Source organism: Gloeophyllum trabeum, assembly GCF_000344685.1.
Source record: "Gloeophyllum trabeum ATCC 11539 unplaced genomic scaffold GLOTRscaffold_00015, whole genome shotgun sequence".
NCBI classification, from domain to species: domain Eukaryota; kingdom Fungi; phylum Basidiomycota; class Agaricomycetes; order Gloeophyllales; family Gloeophyllaceae; genus Gloeophyllum; species Gloeophyllum trabeum.
Window position 1 is genome coordinate 718,035 of NW_006920424.1, and position 16,231 is coordinate 734,265.

A 16,231-nucleotide genomic window follows, 5' to 3' on the forward strand; every position below is an offset into this window, starting at 1 on the left:
AATGCGAAGCACGGTGTGTTTCATATCTTCTCCATATACTGCTCGTCGGTTTACACATGTCTGAAGCGTCGCACTTCCTGAAACGGCCCACATTGATCTGACTAGTAGGCTACCATCCGAATATCCTGCGCAGCACATATCAGCGAATTCTAAGCAAACTGAATGATGTCCCACTCACTCTTCATGCACCTCCACGCCGCCGACCTCACGCCTTCTCTTCGAATCTATCTTCCCCACGACCCGAACGACTGACTGGCCCAACGCCACAGGCCCGCAGACACCTACCAGTACGCCGCCCTTCTCTATCTTTCCCTCTGATCGCGTACTAATCGTGTGGTCGACGATTTCGTCAAGTATACTGGCGAAGTCAGGTCTGGCTGGGGTAAGTGTCAAACCCTCTGGTAATGTGCAGTCTGGGGGGGCCTCGGGGAGATTGGCGCGTATGCCTGTGTAGTAAATCGATACCCGGAAAGAATTGAAGGTGCTGCGTGCAAGGAAGGCCGCGAAAAACGCGATGAACGGTGTTAGGCAGGCTGACGACGTGTGAGTGCTGATAAACACCGTGTTTCCTGCAGGAATCCCTCACCTGAATCTTGGACTACCCAGACGAGATGTAATGTCTGCACTCGACTGCGGCCTTCCGCCCCTCGTAGCAGGAGGTCGTCTACTATCGCCAGTGGGAAAGTGATGCCGCTTCCGCCGCCTACCATTAGCGCACCGGAGAAGCTAGCCGGGATACAGTGTCCGGTACCGCCTTTCATACAAACAGGTCAGGAAGTAACAACACGCTTACATCGATCCGACATACCATATGGACCCTCAATCATGACCTTGACACGTTGGCCCCCACTCAGGCCTCCTTTCTCGTAACTGTCACTGCAAGCCATTTTATACAAGTTCTTGCTCCATCTCCCGGATTTCTTCGCCAAGACCACAAGTCCTTGAGGCCCACCGCTCGCAGCCGCGATCGTGTAGGGGTGCATCTCTGTCCATCCAAACCACCCCATCTGTCGCGAGAGAATTCGTAACCGCACGTGCTGGCCAGCGCGCCAGCCCGCATTGATGTGCGGTATTTCTAGCTTGGTAAGTCCGAGCTCTGGGATCCTGGACAATGTTGCTGTTGTGATCCGGCTCTTCACTGCGCGGAGGAGTAGGTCGCCTGCGTAGAGGCCCGCTGCCACAGCCACGTACGGGATAGTCTCCTTCTGGTGCAATGGGACCTGCAGGTATATGGCGTCAGCGCAACTCTCACCGTCGTATATGATGAATGGACTCACGGCTATCAGGAAGACTATCAACGCGATGGCGTGCGAGGTGAAGAATATGTTGTACGCCTTATGCCGCCAGATGGAAGTCGAAAAGAATAATAGAATGTCCAGGCATACCAGTGCGACTATGCCCCACCGGATGTAAGCCGTCTGGGCTTCCTTTACCCATCTACCCGCGTATACAAACTTGTATACTGAGCACGACGCGGGTAAGTGCCTGTGCTTGTTATTTGTGATCAGTACTTACTGTAGCCGATGGCATGGACGTTGGCTGCGAGCACCAGGAGGATCCCAGCCCATTGATGGAAGAAGTTCAACTGTCGGAGGTTTCAGTTACCGTTTTCCAGTCCTCCTGAAAATAGCTATTTTCTGTGCTCACCTTCTCGTAGCCCTGTCCAATTAGGATACCGATGGCGTTATTCTTCGTGGCGAGAGCGTACACCAGCGGTATCTGCGACATGGCCACGAAACCTGCGCGTATCGGGTGCTTGAACGCACTGGCGCGATAGACCTCGGCATAGAGGAGCAATGCGAAGTATGCAACGAGCAAGAGAGCTTGACCAAGAGACAACTTAGAAGCGATGGGATAGCGGAGGATGACTGATAGCCTGTGGGCGTATGTCGTCCATTCCGGTACGTGCCTGGGAGGAGATGCAGCCTTCCCACAGCCAGGTTGACTTGTTGGAACATTGCCGAATGGGACCTCTGTGGCCTGTGAGTCATAGGAACGACGAGGGCCGTCTTCAGTTTGCGGAGCCGAGCGGAAGACGAAGCCGTTCTTCAGGTCTTCTCGACATGAAAGCCGCCCGAGTATCCGGGGCAAAGCGAATGCGCCGAATAATCCGATAGCGGCGAGGATGAAGATGTCGATATGGAAGACGAGCTCACCATTGTCGACCGCACTCATTCCGGGATGTCCTGGTAGTGACGCTAGAGAATACTGGGGACGGTGCGGTTCGGAATTGTACTAGTTATGAAGGCGGCTGACAAGTGGGCTGGCCACCATGGTTCTCATCAATATCGAGGTAGGCTGCAATTATTGCAGGGGGTGTGATTATCCTTCTGTCTCGTTACTGCCAGGTTTCTGCTGCAGTCGCGGTCTGGTATGTAGGAAATACAAGCCATGTATCTCTTCCAGACTTTATAGTCGGAGTCACTGCATCCGCCTGTAGGTACCTCGTCATTAGCCGATATTCAAGGTGAAAGTAGCGCACCTTTCGGCACATAAGTCCCGATTTACCGCTGCAGCACGCTTTCGGAGCAAGGTCGGAAGTCGGTTAGTGGCTGTGCACTGCACCTGCGGCCTCGATCTCTTGAGCGTCACTACTCTGGAATACCCTGCCTGTAACGCGTACCTTGACATTGCTGCCTACTCGAAATTCTAGTTATCCTCTACCTCGTTACGATATAAGAGAGTGGATTTATTATGGCGGAGGTTGTCAACGTTCTTGTAGCCTTTGCGGTCATCGTCATCTTGTTTCGTTGGGTAACGTCCAGTACGTCTCGGGATATATCTTAGGCCGGGTCCATCATTGAACTTGATGGTCAGGCAAAGAGTCTCCAAATGAGAGGTCGGCGGCCAGTACGCTGGGGTTCCGCCCGCGAAATATCACTGAGCAAATGGTGCGTGTGCTTGCGCCAGCCTGTGCGGTGGAGTTTTGACCTGAGGGGCTAGGTAGACACCGTTCAGGGCATGTTTCCTGACATACCGAGGTGCGTGGTGTACCGTCAATAGTCTACATCTGACACTGACTCCGGTCGTGTATGGCCTTTGCAGAGACAATATAAAGTACGATCTACTCCGTACGGGAAGCGTCGATCAGACAGCAAACAAGATCCTCGAACGGGGGTTCTTAGATGCGGTACGCCTCCTTCCAACAAGCCTCCCGACCGTCTTTACGCCTGACATGCCATCCAGCCTCCCGCCGCCTACTACACCCTCTACCCCAGCACAGAACAAGCCCCGCCCGCGCGACCCGCTCCTGCGCCAGCGGGCAGCTCAACGGCGACGACGAAGCCTAAATCAGATAACCTCATCAAGCGCTTCCACCTTGAGGAGAAGGTGCAGCAGCCGGTGCAGATATCCGAAGCGGAGGTCGCGGGGAAGGCGGTGTGGGAGGACACGCCGGAGAAGCGGGAGGCGAGTCTGCAGGAGCGGAAAGCGAAGATGATTTTGGCGGCGCGGCAGTGAGTAGCTTTTCCTCAGGATATCGAGGTGCTTGAACGCTGAATGACGTGTGTAGACGTTTGCTAGCTCAACAGCAGCAGGCGGCACCCCGTTCGGCTGGAGGTTCATGACGCTCCATGACCCCCGTAATGTCTATCTTTCTCGGTACCCATGAGGAAAGAATCGGCAGACAGGAGAAATCTACTGGCGTCAAGGTCATTGTATGTAGCTGAGCATTTACTCGTATTCTGCCGCCCATTCGCGAAGGTATCACTGCTGCACAAACTGGCAGACCATCAGGATGCGAGGATGCGGCCCTTTAGACGGCCATTTGCATAATTTACGGTCGCTCCCTGTGATTCCAAAAAAAAACAGCCTGAAAAGCTTTTTATGCATTAAGCGAGAATCGAACTCGCGGCCAGTCGAGTCAAGGCCATCAATGTGGCAACGACTGAGGTTACCACTACCCCATTAATGCGTGTAGGGATGGTTTACTTAATAGTATATAATGAGTTGGAAGCCTTAGTCAACACCCCTTGCTCGTGAATGTCATACGCGCTGTAGAACCGTCACAACGATGTCTCTAGCCAAACTGACATCCCTCTCTACTCAAACGTTATCCCTCCTCCTTGAACGACAACGACTGCAGACCCTCTCCTCGACGTCGACGCACAATGCTAAACTGGGCCAAATCACGCGCAACCTCAACCAGCTCCGGAATGGTATCCTGGAGCTGGAGAAGAACGAGGGCGGGCGCACGGAGGCCGTGAGGCTGCTGAGAAGCCAGTATGAGAGGATGAGAGGAATGCTGGGCGAGGACGCTGCGGGAGTCGAGAGGTATGCGTCGGAAGACGTCTCCATGGGCGCGTGTTGATAGTTAGCGTGATTGTGCAGCCTGCAGGATGACCCGAGTCCGTTCCCTTCGCCCGCGCCGGCAGCACCACGTTCGCCCTCTCCACGGAATGATTCCGTGAAAGTTACCCAGTTCGCGCCGTACACGGATGACCCAGAAGGCGGCCCTCCGAACCGGTATCAGGACGAGGAGCCGCAAGTCATTTTACAGACGCAGCGTCGCCTGATAGACGGTACGTACTCAGTAATGGTGTTACATGCAAATGTGGAACCTGAACATCCCGCCCGGATATCTAGATCAGGACGCTCAACTCGACGTTCTCTCATCGTCAATAAACCGGCAGCATCACCTTTCTCTCCAGATCAACTCTGAACTGGACTCGCATGTCGGGTTGCTCGAAGAACTGGATACTGATCTGGATCGGACGGAAGGCAGGCTGAATGGTGCGCGCAGGAGCTTAGACCGGGTTGCGAAGGGCGCAAAGGAGAACAGTAAGTGCCCTCCCATTCGTCTCACTCCTGCACGCCAACGGACCCTGACACCTGGTATTACGCTTTCAGGCTCGACAGTCATTATCGCGATCCTTATCCTAGTCCTACTATTGCTCATCATCGTCTTCAAGACGTGACAGTATCGGGGTTGGACCCCACCACTCAAACTGCATCATATACGGACACATACCCAGCGATTGGCATATCTGCTTGTATCATAGCATCCGGAACGTAATGACATAACTTATCTATATTCTGGTATGTGCATTTCGAACATCAGCCAGATGGTGTTACTGTCCTTAGAAGTACGCAGCACTCGGTCGAGGGGCATCATCAGCAAGTGAGGTTCGAAGGTATCGCACTCAACGGGCAAGCTTCATGAACCACACTCTTCATCAACAGGGGTTTCAATTTACACTACCCCAAGCGGCACCTTACTTTGTCGATGATACAAAGCACAGGATTGCTAGAATACTCAGATTCCCATATGAACGAAAGGTGCTCATCGGTGCGCCGGAACTCCGCTGGTACGCAGCTCCAGAACCGCACGATGAAGGGCCGCAGCCGTCCGAGACAGGTCCAGCATCTCCAACTTACCTCCGTCCGTGAGGGAATGAATAAACCTCCCTAGCGACCACGGGCCCATCGTCGTCGTGTATCGACCACAGGGTGGCCATTGCCCTCTGAGATCCCGCCAGCAGCAGCCCGCTTGCTAAGTGCAGCGCCTCGTTGAACAATTCGGCATCGCCCAGGCCAGTCTTGCACGCCGGGAGGAGGACAAGCTGCGCTTTCGGGAGCTTCATGCGCACGAGCTGCGAGAGCTCCAGCCTCGTGCCGTCCGGCATCAGGAGCCTGCTCTTCAGCGCATCGTCGAAATTCTGGACGCCGTGGCAAGCAAAGTGCACGCAGTGCGCGGAGGGAAGTCTCTCGATGAGTGAATTGAGAGATACCGTACCCTCGCCTATCAAGGTCGTTCGCTGCTTTGGTCTGATGAACCTCCCTATGATTTCCGCTTCTTTGGGTGGTGCTCGGCAGCGGGCAGTTCTTCTGCGTGAAGGGGACGGCTACTGTGAGCATCTTGAAATTCTGCGTCGAACGGTTATCCTGAGATTGACGAAGGAGGCTGAGTGTAGGGATATAAGACGAGACAATTTCCGGACCGTCTGAGGTCCTGTATCCTGCTACAAGAGCTGCATGGAATGGTAGACCGGTGAAGGCCCCGGTAGGGCACCATCAAATCCTTCGGTGCCCCACCTCAGGCTGTATGAACGGTCACTAAATTCGTCATAGCAAGAAATGCAGTGAAACCACCTTCGAGTCATCCAGCGCGTCCAATACTGGCTTGACAACATTGCACCACAGGTCATCGAGAATCTTCTAAATTCTATGTCCTGTTCTTGCTGAAACCCATCTTTGGATCTGTCTCCTCTGGATTCCTATTTCTGTACCCTGCCCCGAGCGCGGCCAACTGTACTCTCAACTGCATGGCCCGTCCCTCAGACATGCCGGTCAGCGGCACGTGTTTCAAGCGAGTGGATCCCGAGATGATGATGAGGGCATCACATCCGAGTTCACTGCAGTTGAGAAGAACAACCGGTCCATGACTCGGAGTCATGCCTTGACATAGATCCCTGAAAGATGGGGGCTGTAAGAAATCAGAGAACCCGGGGACTTCATGGACCTTTGAAATAAGATCTCTCCATCTCTGCCGCAGTTTCTGGGAATCACCAGCTGATGGACCTCGCAAAGCAGGTTCTGCTCTGACAGAATGACTTGTGGATTCCAGCTGCTGTCTTGCCTCAGACAGCTCCTTGAAGAGATTAGATGCCACATCCCTGAGGGCACTGAAATCATTTCTCAGCTGTAGTAGCTGAGAGAAGAGTACAAATCTTCCATACTCGAGGCTCTCCACAGCTTCTTCCAGGTGGGCATTCTGTATATGGAAGGCTGCAGCATCAACTGCTAATGCATAGACACTCCTCATGGAATAATGCTGGTCATGGATGCCCTGCCCTAGCCAGATGGCTGGAGGTAAGAGGCTGATTGCTTTGTTGTAAGCCTTTGGAGCTGAATCCACGGCCCCTTTCCTGTGAGCCTCATAGGTCCACTTTATAGCATTCCATAGCAGGGTTACTGAAGGATCATTCGCATTGCAGGACTCTTCCAAGCATTGTAGGGCTTCTGCAGGGTCCTCCTTCTTCCCTCGAGCTTGATACATTGAGAGGTATGTGACACCAAGCCCATATTGGAATGTAGCCAGTTCTGAACTGGAGATGTGCACATTGCCAACAGCTTTCTGTTGCCATGTCAAGGCTGCTTGTAGATCCTCACGGCTTCCATATCTTTTATACCTAGCCTGATAGATACTTTCGAGATTGCTGTGCCATGCAGGTAAATTGAGATGCCCATGATGGGGAATATCCTGACAATTTCAATCTTGTCCTTCAGGGCATTTTCCAGGTCTTCATCAAGTCCCCCACCTTTGTTATACTTGGTCTGATATGCAACCCCGAGGATGCTCAGCTGCCTGGCTGCCTCAAGTTGTCCCGCAGGTGTATGCATAGCAGCATGTTTGCCATTGAAGATGGCATACTCTATATCCTCTGGTAACCCCAGTCTCAAGTATTTGGCATGGTAAGAAATAGCAAGATTGGTCTGCCATGTTGGCATCTCTGGGTTCCCTGGGAGGCTCTCCTCCACAGCTAGGGTGAGGTACTTCAAGGCACCCTCCAGATCAATCAAATTGCCCTACCTCTCATATTTCAAATGGCAGGTATGACCAAGGTTATTATGAAGTTCGGGAAGATCCCTATGTCCCAGTATGATCTTCAGCAAGGCCATCTCATAGCAAGAGATAGTTGAGTCCAAGTCATCTGGGTTCCCATATGCTTCATACTTGGACTGATAGCGATCCCTATACAAATTAACTAACCGGAAGTGAGCCAAGGCTGACGCGGCACTGTCCCCGGGTGTATTTGCTACAATGGCCAGTTGCTCCCAGATTCGACTATGCCGCTCATCGGAACCAGCTGGCAGTGGGGTGTCTTGTGGGATCGCATCCGAGGGACCGCGACTCATATGAGATGGGGTAGTTTCTGACTGGAAAGAAATGCACTATTCATGGATTGTCGCAGAATACACATACAACGTTGGCTGCCCACCGTTATGACAATTCTGTTCTCCTTCTCTTCCCCGATTCAATTCATCGGCTGCGGATTCATTATAGGACATCATACGCTATGTATAACTGTCAAAAAGGCTGTTAGTGACGTGCCCAGAGTTGTTTTGCTTCGTATACCGCAAATACGCAAGTCGATGGATAGTCTGAAGGACGATTATTCCAAATAAGAGTCGTCGACAGTGCCGTAATGCCACAATTCCTAGACATGGCTAGTACGTTGGACCATGGAAGAGGGTCCACTCCTCATAGTCATGGGAAATGCACTGATGCAAAAAGACAGACCAACACATACTCGCAGATCATCAAACGTGAAGTGGTATAGGGTTCCAGCACAGTTGTCAAATACAATCATCCCAATTAGACCGAGTGACTATGAACAATCATCCTGAAAATACTGCATCGTCAATCGTCGATCACAATGACCTCGTCCGGTCGTGGTTGTGTTGGCCTCTTCCCCTCTCCATGAGCCACCTTCTGGCGCTTGGGAGCAGCAGTACCAGTCGTATCCCCTGACGAATCGGCATCGTCGTCATCCGAGATCAATGTGCCGCCTCCCGCGCCCCGCTTTCGCTTCCGCGACGCGCCTGAAGCTGTAGACCCTTCGTCGTCCGAATCATCTATCGCGATGGCAGCCGACGCTGAGCGCCCCGTACCATTCTCGACCAGGGGCGTCGCCGTCCTCGACGCTTTGGCTTTGCCGGTGGCTCGGCTGGTCGAGCTCGCCCGGGAACTGGATGTTGACGCTGACGGCCTGGGAGTCGATGTGGACGCTCGTGAAGCAAGGCCAGGGGTGGCTTTCAGCGTGGGTGACGGTGCGGGAGGGCGGGCATACAGTCTCGTCCATTCACGCGCCGTTCTGTTGTGCTGTTCTCGGTTCCGAGTATATTCGTTCGCTATTGAAGGAACTGGAAGGAAGGGTGAGATATCGTCCGTAGCTGCCACATCAGTCAGCCTCACCTAATGGGTCTCCTGCATATCGCGTCAGTACAGAAGGCAGGGCGGACGTGATGGAAATACGCACTAGGATTGGGATCGGTCAGGAGGGACGACAGGGATAATACGACCTTAAATATGGAGAGTGCGGGGGACCAATTGTGTTTCAAGATATCTATGCAGACGTTGCCTCGGTCCGATATATTCATATGATAGATTCTTGGCAAATGAGCGTGAGTTTCGTCCTGTCAGTGATACGGAATGTCTTTCACCTTGTCAGGAATGTAACCTTCGGCGCCATAAATCTGGGAGGGTGAATGAGCATGAAAGCATACCTGAACGCCACCGGGTGCACTCACGGATAATCAGGCGCCAACTGAATCTCCGCATTGAATACGCCGCCCTCGTAGACACTCCCTTCAGGCCCCGGTATTCCTGCCCTCCATAGGAAGAGGTTGTCCGTCGGTGCGAGCGTTATCCCGCCCATGTCCTCCTTCTTCAGGTCATTGATCTCGCGATGTATTCGCTTTATAGTCATCTAGGCCGACAAGTCAGTGGATGTTCACCAGACAGGGAAAGGAGCATCACCTACAGCAGAGGATAGACCGTCTGGCATGGTGGCTTGATTATAGAGGGTACAACTAGTGGAGAGTCGAGTGTGAGGTCTGTGTTAGAGTGTCAGTCCGAGAGCCACCGACCCCACGAGGTCGTAACAGGTCGTGGGAAGCTGTATCACGTGTTTTCTTGGTGGCGAAGCGCAAATCGCGGCGTGGCGAAGTTTAGCGAAGCAGGAGTTCTTTCCTCTGCTATCCTCACTTTAGTCATCATTCAAGCTACTAGTATTCGTTGTATTGACCCTTCATTCGGCAGTTATACTATAGGCGTGGCGAAATAGATCTATAACTGAGTTTGAATGATATAGTTCGGACTTCGAATTGTTAAACTGTATTCGGTAGGTGTTCTCACGCTTGTGGCACCGCATGCACATGCCATTGTCCAGCCTCCCTACCTTTTCACAACGCGTGCAAGCTTCCTACTGAAGCGATCCCATCCACAACTGTTTGTAAAATGAAAGAGATATATTTTGCTGGAGAATTTGTCCAAAAATGCGCTCTTTTACCGCTTATGGTGCTATTTCACTCCCAAAATTGGGGCTGAAGAGTTATATCTGTACTGTGAGATCCGGGACACATAGCTAGGTAGAAGTACTATATAGGTAGGTAAGTGACAAGTGGTTCATTAATTTTGGGATGCATAAAGTGAGCGGCGCGACAGCGCCGCCGAAAGAAAAATGATTTTGACTTCCAGGTTGCTTAATTTCTTGCGATTCACATGAGCAGTGGGATACACATAGAGGTGTCCATTCAAACTTAAAATACCACCAGGTTTTGCCTTAAGCTATCCAGAGAGTTAATACAGCGCGCAGCGCCGCGAAGCAAAATTCATGTGCTGTGGAAACCGAAGAAACTAGCCTCGAGGGATATTTCAAGCGAGGGAGATCCCTGAATATAGCACTAGTATACCCTTTCAATAATATGCCCCTTCTGAAGCTCACGGGGCCCGAACAGAGTGTCTTTCCCTTCTCTTTCTCTCTCTCCTTCGATTTAATTTCTTACATTTCTTTAATTGATCTAAAAGTCCACACCTATAGTACATAAGCCCTTCATTCATAGGTTATTTATTGCAAGATTCGAGTGAAGTACTTAAGTAGAATCGAAGCAGTTTTCCTTTTGACAAGGTTGTCCCTCAAGTTCACCCGGTGCAGTTTAAAGTTATCGGCTGTCGCATGGATAATGAATGCATCTCTTCTCATTATGTGGTCTGGCAGTACGAGGTTTGCTACGAGCTCGCTGTAAGTAATCCTGCTCGAATCCTGTCGGATATCCCGATATGGACTCGCCACTTCTATTCGTGTCAGCATTTCGCACGATTCGCCACCTTGAGATTGGTGTCTCTTTTCTTATTATCTCGCTTCTGTGATATGTTGGCCGTTTGCCTTATAAGTAGACGATTCAGCGTTCATGTGAACTTTTGTCTCTTCCCCCACTCCCCCATCTTTACGCGACTCCGTCTGCGTCGGACACGCCACCGGATCCACTACTGAGTACAAATTCTTTGCCACGGCTTCGCCTTCGTTTCACTTCGGCGTCGAATTCAAAGAACGAGTCACGTCGACTTGGGTCGGAATCCGAAACGTCGTGGTATTTTGCATCCTTAAAGTGAGTTCTTCCAACTGTCTTTCTTTCAACAAAACATATCCTTCTCTGATATCATATTTCACCATCACATGTGGCATGGGGTTTGGGAGAACAACTCACTGCTTCGCGAGTTCGCCTCGCTTCGCCATGGACTCACCATTTCCCGCCACCCGGCAACTGCCGTGTTCACGATTGTCCTCTTCGAGACGAGTCAGCCTGACTGCATGCTACCTTCATAACGACTTCACTACCGACAGCAAGAGAAACAGAATGATACCTCGAATATAGGCCATCATAATCGCATCGACTCGGCTTATCCTTATTTTTATTCAAACGTAACTCAAGAACAATCTGTCATGTTCGGTGAATCGGACAGCGAGAGCCCTCGCGTACCCAGCCCATGGGACCCCTTCATATCTGCGTCCCCATCACCGTGTTCACTGGAGTCGAATGCATCCCAGAACTTCAAGATCAAGAAGCTGGCGCCTGAGGCGGAGGATGTGAGCCTCTTTAGATTGCTCGGCCCGAACCACTGACCTGAAAGGCCCCAGGGCAACGTGGAGTACAAGCTCCAGCTCCTCTCGCCGTCCCCCGCCCGTTTCGCGCGCCTCGTGACGCAGCTGAAATGGCGCCTCCTCGAGGGTGGCGGGCAGGCGTACTACGAGATCGGTGTCGCGGACTCGGGCGCGCTCATTGGCCTCTCGCGCGTGCAGCTCGAGGAATCCATCCAGACACTCGAGGAGATGGCGGGAGAGATCGGCGCGAGCGTGATCATCGTCAAGGAGATCGAGCTGACCGGCCGGGACCGCGAGCGCGCGAAGGAGGAGCTCCAGGCGACCAGCGGGATATACGGGCGTAGGAACCGGCGGCGCAACAAGAACATGGCCGCTCTGCTCGCCGGCGACTCTACCGCTACAACGACGACGACCGAGTCCGAGCTGTCCACCGCCGACATCACTGACGCGGAGCCGGATGATATCGAGATAGCCACTCCCGCCGCCTACCCTTCCGCTTTTGACGTAGCCTCCTCTCCCACCTACGTTGCCCTGGACGACGCCCTCGCCCTGTTCTCCATGGACCCCGAGCCGGACGTCTCCGACGTTGGCGTTGAGGCGGACGTCGAAACAGACCCCGAGCCCCGCGTAGCCGTCGATCTGGAAATAGCGTCCGTGTACAAGCCCCGCCCCTTCCGCCGCCGTGTGCACGCGCACGGACACGTCGACGCAGTCGCGCACGGCAAACGCGGGCTCGGGAAGAAGGCGAAGAAGATACTGCCCTCGTCCGTCGAGGCGCTGAAGGGCGTGAAGACCGCGCAGGAAATTAAGACGGCCAAGGAGGCTAAACTCGCAAAGCGCCTGGCTGCGCGGGAGCGGAAGAAGCAGGAGAAACAGCGGACGCTGATGGCGCAGGATTATTTCTCGGGCACGCCGCTGTCGGTGTTGGAGGACCAAATATCTCAGTCCGATGAGAAGGCGGACAATGTCGATGGACTGATACCAGCCCTCGGGACGCTCACGGTTGAGGCCAAGGAAATGCAAGCGGTCCGAGACACGGGCCCTGTGGCAGCACTAAACGACGGAATTGTGAATGCACCATTGGGCGGGAGCCCTGACGACGAGATACTCCCTCCACCAGCTGACCAGGGCGAGCCGCGTCTCATCGTCGAAGTCCTAGTCGTCCGAAAGCTCTCATTAGAGGAGGCATTCCTCGACTTCGGCGGATTCTCTCATATTCCGTAAAGGCGGCCACTTCGTATCTGACGGTCACCGACGAACATTTACTTCGAATCCACTTGCCTTCTGATATGATATTCCGGAGCCCCTTCGCCTTTGTTGTATAATTTTTTGTGTTTGTATCACTCACCATATATGTACATTGATTCACTGCAATCATCCCCTGTTACCTATATCTCCGGTTAGTCACGAGACTCGGAGCCTGACGGTTGCGATGAGCCCGCACATGTCCGGGACTGGGAATACGTGCAGTGGCAGTGAGTTGTTGCTTGGAGCATTCAACGAGTATCATATCATTAGCTAAATGTCGTAATAATATACTTGAACGTCTCGCACGGTCGTCTAACGTCTAACCTGCGGCCGTCCCATAAGTTGGGAGATCGTACGATTAGAAGACAGCACTGCCGGACACAACGTCAGCATCCAATATCATATGCATGGAATATCAACTCACGAGATCTCCCTTTGGGGTTTGACGAGGATGGACGCGTGGTTCTTCACGCCCTCAATGCGCGGGTAGGCATTCAAGTTTTTGTGCATCGTGATCTGGAAGACGGATGCAGATCCTTGCCTGAAAAAGGGGGCATATTCATCAGAGGGCATGACAATAGTACACGACAATGCACGCTTACCGAGAAGTGATGGTCGAGTACGCCAGGAAGAAGACCCAAATCCTATACCAGCGCTCGCCGTACTTGGCAATGACCTTGTCCTTGTTTGAGATCCAGTTCTTGTACCACCGGAAGATGGTCGCCGAGTAGTGCACACCCAGCACGTCGATGTTCTTGACCTCGAATCCGGCGGCCTCGACCTGCTTGATGACCCAGCCGAGAGAGCAGCTCGCGTCGGCGCCGGGGAAGATGTATTTGTTCATGAACAGACCCCTACAAACGTGAACACGCATGAGTAATATACGGGGAAAAGGAGCGGAAGAGTTGGTTACCAGATGAGATCCTCGTATTGCCATGAGGGACGAATGCCGGCGACTTGCATGACGAAGACGCCATTGTCATCCAGGAGGTCGTACATCTGGCGAAGGAACGAGGCGTAACGGCGAATACCTACGTGCTACGACATCGGTGGACTCTCAGCACCGACACAAGACCAGAAAGACGAATTGGACCTACCTCGGCCATCTCCAAGGAGACAATCTTGGTGTAATGGCCGGGACCGCCAGGGATTTCTCTGGCATCCATGCAGAGAATTCTCGCCTTGTCGTGAGTGACGCCGGCAGCCTTGATCCTGTCATTCCCGAACTTGGTCTGGTTCTTGCCCAGCGTGATACCGGTGACGTCGCAGCCATAGTTCTTGGCAGCAAAGGCAGCCAGGGAACCCCATCCGCAACCGACATCGAGGAGGCGGTCCTCGGGCGTCAGCCCGAGCTTCTCGCATACGACGGAGATTTTGTTCGTCTGCAGTTCCTCCAGGGTCTCTTCGCGCGAGAGGTCTTGCACAATGCCAGAGGTGTAGACCATGCTCGGTCCCAAGAACCTAGATACGCGACGTTGAACTTCACGTCCTAGATAGGGACTGCTAAATGAGACTTACCATTCATAGTAATCATCACCACCTAAAGGGGTAATCAGAGTGTGACATAATATAGCAGAGCAACAGAATATCGTACGATCATAATGGCCACGGACTTGCTCCTCGTCTTGGCTGCGAGTGTGGAATATCACGTCGGGGATGAGGCCAAAGAATACGTGTTTGAACAGTTCGGGCGTAAAGACCATCTTTGCCCAGTCGTGACGCTGCTCCATGATGTCCAGGACATCGCCTAAGTACAAAACGCGTCTCAGTGCGTGCGCAAGGGCGTAGAATACTCCGGCTTACCGTTGAACTCAGCCTTCCCGTCAAAGAACGCGTCGTGGAACACCTGCATCGGGATTTTCTCCTTGCCCTTGTACTGCGCGCGCAGCTCCGGGTCCTTGAGCGTGATGTACTCCTCGATGTCCTTGCCAGGAAGCTGGACCTTCTCGTTCTTCCTCTGGCCATACATGCTCATAACGGTCCAGTACGCAATCGTAATGGGCAGACCCAGCAGCAGCACCAGGAAGAGGTACGTCTTGAAGCCACCGCGGTTGACAAGGGGAAGCGTCCGCTTTACGAACCACGGCACGCCGAGGACGAGGGCGGCGAGATGGAGGTTGTTGAAAGAGCCATTGCCCTCGGCCAACCCGACGAGCGGGGCATTTTTAATGGCGGGCGTGGTCGTAACTTTGACTGGAGTAGACATGGCCTCCAGGTAAAGCTTCCAGCAGCGCGACCCAGGATTTTAAGTTATACTGAGACCCACGTGGCTCTCGCGTGCGGAGGTTCCCGTTCTCAGAGAAAAGTCTGGTCTAGTGAAGGCTGGGACGACGGTCGTGCTTCATGGATCGTGCTGAACAGAAGCTGGCATCTGCTCACAATAAGAGCAAGAACGGTTCATCATTCAGTAGTGGCAGGAGGAATAGGCCATGAATAATGTCCCTGGAGGGCATTGAAGACGGAGACAGGAGGACAAGGTCCGCAAGTACCAGATCCCCTTTTGTATTTTGCCAGCGGGAGATAATATAAAATGGGACCTGGAGACATTACGGATATTCAAGGAACTCCAATACAACCGGTTCAGGTAACTTGGCTACTATATACGGCACACAGACTTCTTTCCGAGCTGGGAACCATCGTCGAGTATATGTCAATCACTTGCTAGCACCACTGACTTCCGTATAAAAGGCAGAGCTTGCCAGGAAATTCTAGTGTCCTAACTCTGCCCCCTCTTCCACCTTACCACCTTAGACTGAACCCGCCACTACTGAAGGAACGACTGCAACAGGTACCTTTACCACTTACTAGTACAACGCTGATGTACAGATTCTAATTGTGTGCAATCCAGTCAGCTAGATTGCAGGGATTTTGAAGTGACTTACGCTCACAATATCGGTCCGTTCTCGGGAGGGTCATGATGATATTGGGGGCTCGTCTGAATTTGAGTCTCCGCTTCCCAGACTTGTCGCGCCGAACACGTCTTTCGCCTGCGCTCACGTGCTCGCCACGACTATAGCAGCCCCTTGGAGCCAAAGTACTTCAAACTCAGGAAACCGGAGGACTTGGGACAGTATGGCCAACTACTACTCTCGCTCGCCGCCGCCACTGCAGCACCCCGTACCGACCCATCCAACGTACATTCCTGACCCGCCGTCCACCCCCGTCTCGCCTCAAGGCTATCAGCGCTATACCAGCACACCCCCGGTACCTCCACAATCCATCTACACTCAGGCAGCTTACGCGCCTCAATTCCATCCCCAAGCTCATGCCTCCCACGCTCACTCCCAGGGCCATGCCTCCCAAGCTCACCCCCAAGCCCACTTTCAGCCCGCTGGACTGCAAGGACCCGGGATTCCGGACATAGCTTCGGCATGGGG

General features: G+C 53.0%; 7 protein-coding genes and 1 non-coding gene across 8 annotated transcripts; 3 read left to right on the forward strand and 5 right to left on the reverse strand.

The window, feature by feature from the left end:
- Nucleotides 1-174: 174 nt before the first annotated feature.
- Nucleotides 175-2,175, reverse strand: GLOTRDRAFT_48566 (uncharacterized protein; the record flags this gene model as incomplete). Its single annotated transcript, XM_007871679.1, has 6 exons — nucleotides 175-533; nucleotides 587-754; nucleotides 809-1,220; nucleotides 1,278-1,462; nucleotides 1,516-1,585; nucleotides 1,648-2,175. 6 exons carry the CDS (start codon nucleotides 2,173-2,175, stop codon nucleotides 175-177), a joined length of 1,722 nt encoding a protein of 573 aa, XP_007869870.1.
- Nucleotides 2,176-2,618: 443 nt separating this feature from the next.
- Nucleotides 2,619-3,780, forward strand: GLOTRDRAFT_112427 (uncharacterized protein). The gene is made up of 6 exons (XM_007871864.1): nucleotides 2,619-2,764; nucleotides 2,818-2,891; nucleotides 2,944-2,981; nucleotides 3,046-3,130; nucleotides 3,187-3,455; nucleotides 3,512-3,780. Exons 1-6 carry the CDS (start codon nucleotides 2,695-2,697, stop codon nucleotides 3,564-3,566), a joined length of 591 nt encoding a protein of 196 aa, XP_007870055.1. The 5' UTR covers nucleotides 2,619-2,694; the 3' UTR covers nucleotides 3,567-3,780.
- Nucleotides 3,781-3,826: 46 nt separating this feature from the next.
- GLOTRDRAFT_t114 lies at nucleotides 3,827-3,913 on the reverse strand. The gene has a single exon. It is a non-coding gene; the product is annotated as a tRNA-Gly (tRNA).
- Nucleotides 3,914-4,012: 99 nt separating this feature from the next.
- Nucleotides 4,013-5,046, forward strand: GLOTRDRAFT_123164 (uncharacterized protein; the record flags this gene model as incomplete). Its single annotated transcript, XM_007871865.1, has 4 exons — nucleotides 4,013-4,272; nucleotides 4,330-4,520; nucleotides 4,585-4,779; nucleotides 4,849-5,046. 4 exons carry the CDS (start codon nucleotides 4,013-4,015, stop codon nucleotides 4,914-4,916), a joined length of 714 nt encoding a protein of 237 aa, XP_007870056.1. The 3' UTR covers nucleotides 4,917-5,046.
- Nucleotides 5,047-5,372: 326 nt separating this feature from the next.
- Nucleotides 5,373-7,449, reverse strand: GLOTRDRAFT_132982 (uncharacterized protein; the record flags this gene model as incomplete). The annotated part of the gene is made up of 4 exons (XM_007871866.1): nucleotides 5,373-5,740; nucleotides 6,508-6,623; nucleotides 6,678-7,075; nucleotides 7,111-7,449. 4 exons carry the CDS (start codon nucleotides 7,447-7,449, stop codon nucleotides 5,373-5,375), a joined length of 1,221 nt encoding a protein of 406 aa, XP_007870057.1.
- Nucleotides 7,450-8,280: 831 nt separating this feature from the next.
- GLOTRDRAFT_81222 (uncharacterized protein) lies at nucleotides 8,281-9,563 on the reverse strand. Its single transcript, XM_007871867.1, has 6 exons — nucleotides 9,486-9,563; nucleotides 9,253-9,431; nucleotides 9,166-9,198; nucleotides 8,982-9,112; nucleotides 8,918-8,929; nucleotides 8,281-8,865 (listed from the first exon to the last, which is right to left on the reverse strand). The coding sequence occupies exons 1-6, from the start codon at nucleotides 9,507-9,509 to the stop codon at nucleotides 8,363-8,365; spliced, it is 882 nt and encodes a 293-aa protein (XP_007870058.1). The 5' UTR covers nucleotides 9,510-9,563; the 3' UTR covers nucleotides 8,281-8,362.
- Nucleotides 9,564-11,294: 1,731 nt separating this feature from the next.
- Nucleotides 11,295-12,990, forward strand: GLOTRDRAFT_140992 (uncharacterized protein). The gene is made up of 2 exons (XM_007871868.1): nucleotides 11,295-11,591; nucleotides 11,643-12,990. Exons 1-2 carry the CDS (start codon nucleotides 11,448-11,450, stop codon nucleotides 12,828-12,830), a joined length of 1,332 nt encoding a protein of 443 aa, XP_007870059.1. The 5' UTR covers nucleotides 11,295-11,447; the 3' UTR covers nucleotides 12,831-12,990.
- Nucleotides 12,991-13,077: 87 nt separating this feature from the next.
- GLOTRDRAFT_81225 (sphingolipid C9-methyltransferase) lies at nucleotides 13,078-15,067 on the reverse strand. The gene is made up of 8 exons (XM_007871869.1): nucleotides 14,658-15,067; nucleotides 14,449-14,601; nucleotides 14,373-14,394; nucleotides 13,952-14,315; nucleotides 13,768-13,892; nucleotides 13,457-13,708; nucleotides 13,279-13,395; nucleotides 13,078-13,225 (listed from the first exon to the last, which is right to left on the reverse strand). The coding sequence occupies exons 1-8, from the start codon at nucleotides 15,058-15,060 to the stop codon at nucleotides 13,213-13,215; spliced, it is 1,449 nt and encodes a 482-aa protein (XP_007870060.1). The 5' UTR covers nucleotides 15,061-15,067; the 3' UTR covers nucleotides 13,078-13,212.
- Nucleotides 15,068-16,231: the final 1,164 nt, after the last annotated feature.

What these genes read in the sequence shown, in the direction of transcription:
- GLOTRDRAFT_81222 (XM_007871867.1), bottom strand. Translation starts at nt 9,509, where the DNA reads ATGCCAGACGGTCTATCCTCTGCT. An exon ending in CAGACGGTCTATCCTCTGCT is followed by an intron (nt 9,432 to 9,485) that starts GTAGGTGATGCT and finishes TTGTCGGCCTAG; the next exon opens with ATGACTATAAAGCGAATACA. An exon ending in CAGTTGGCGCCTGATTATCC is followed by an intron (nt 9,199 to 9,252) that starts GTGAGTGCACCC and finishes TCACCCTCCCAG; the next exon opens with ATTTATGGCGCCGAAGGTTA.
- GLOTRDRAFT_140992 (XM_007871868.1), top strand. Translation starts at nt 11,448, where the DNA reads ATGTTCGGTGAATCGGACAGCGAGAGCCCTCGCGTACCCAGCCCATGG. An exon ending in TGGCGCCTGAGGCGGAGGAT is followed by an intron (nt 11,592 to 11,642) that starts GTGAGCCTCTTT and finishes GAAAGGCCCCAG; the next exon opens with GGCAACGTGGAGTACAAGCT.
- GLOTRDRAFT_112427 (XM_007871864.1), top strand. Translation starts at nt 2,695, where the DNA reads ATGGCGGAGGTTGTCAACGTTCTTGTAGCCTTTGCGGTCATCGTCATC. An exon ending in GAAATATCACTGAGCAAATG is followed by an intron (nt 2,892 to 2,943) that starts GTGCGTGTGCTT and finishes CTGAGGGGCTAG; the next exon opens with GTAGACACCGTTCAGGGCAT. An exon ending in AACGGGGGTTCTTAGATGCG is followed by an intron (nt 3,131 to 3,186) that starts GTACGCCTCCTT and finishes CATGCCATCCAG; the next exon opens with CCTCCCGCCGCCTACTACAC.
- GLOTRDRAFT_81225 (XM_007871869.1), bottom strand. Translation starts at nt 15,060, where the DNA reads ATGTCTACTCCAGTCAAAGTTACGACCACGCCCGCCATTAAAAATGCC. An exon ending in AGTCCGTGGCCATTATGATC is followed by an intron (nt 14,395 to 14,448) that starts GTACGATATTCT and finishes TTACCCCTTTAG; the next exon opens with GTGGTGATGATTACTATGAA. An exon ending in TACTCGACCATCACTTCTCG is followed by an intron (nt 13,396 to 13,456) that starts GTAAGCGTGCAT and finishes CCCCTTTTTCAG; the next exon opens with GCAAGGATCTGCATCCGTCT.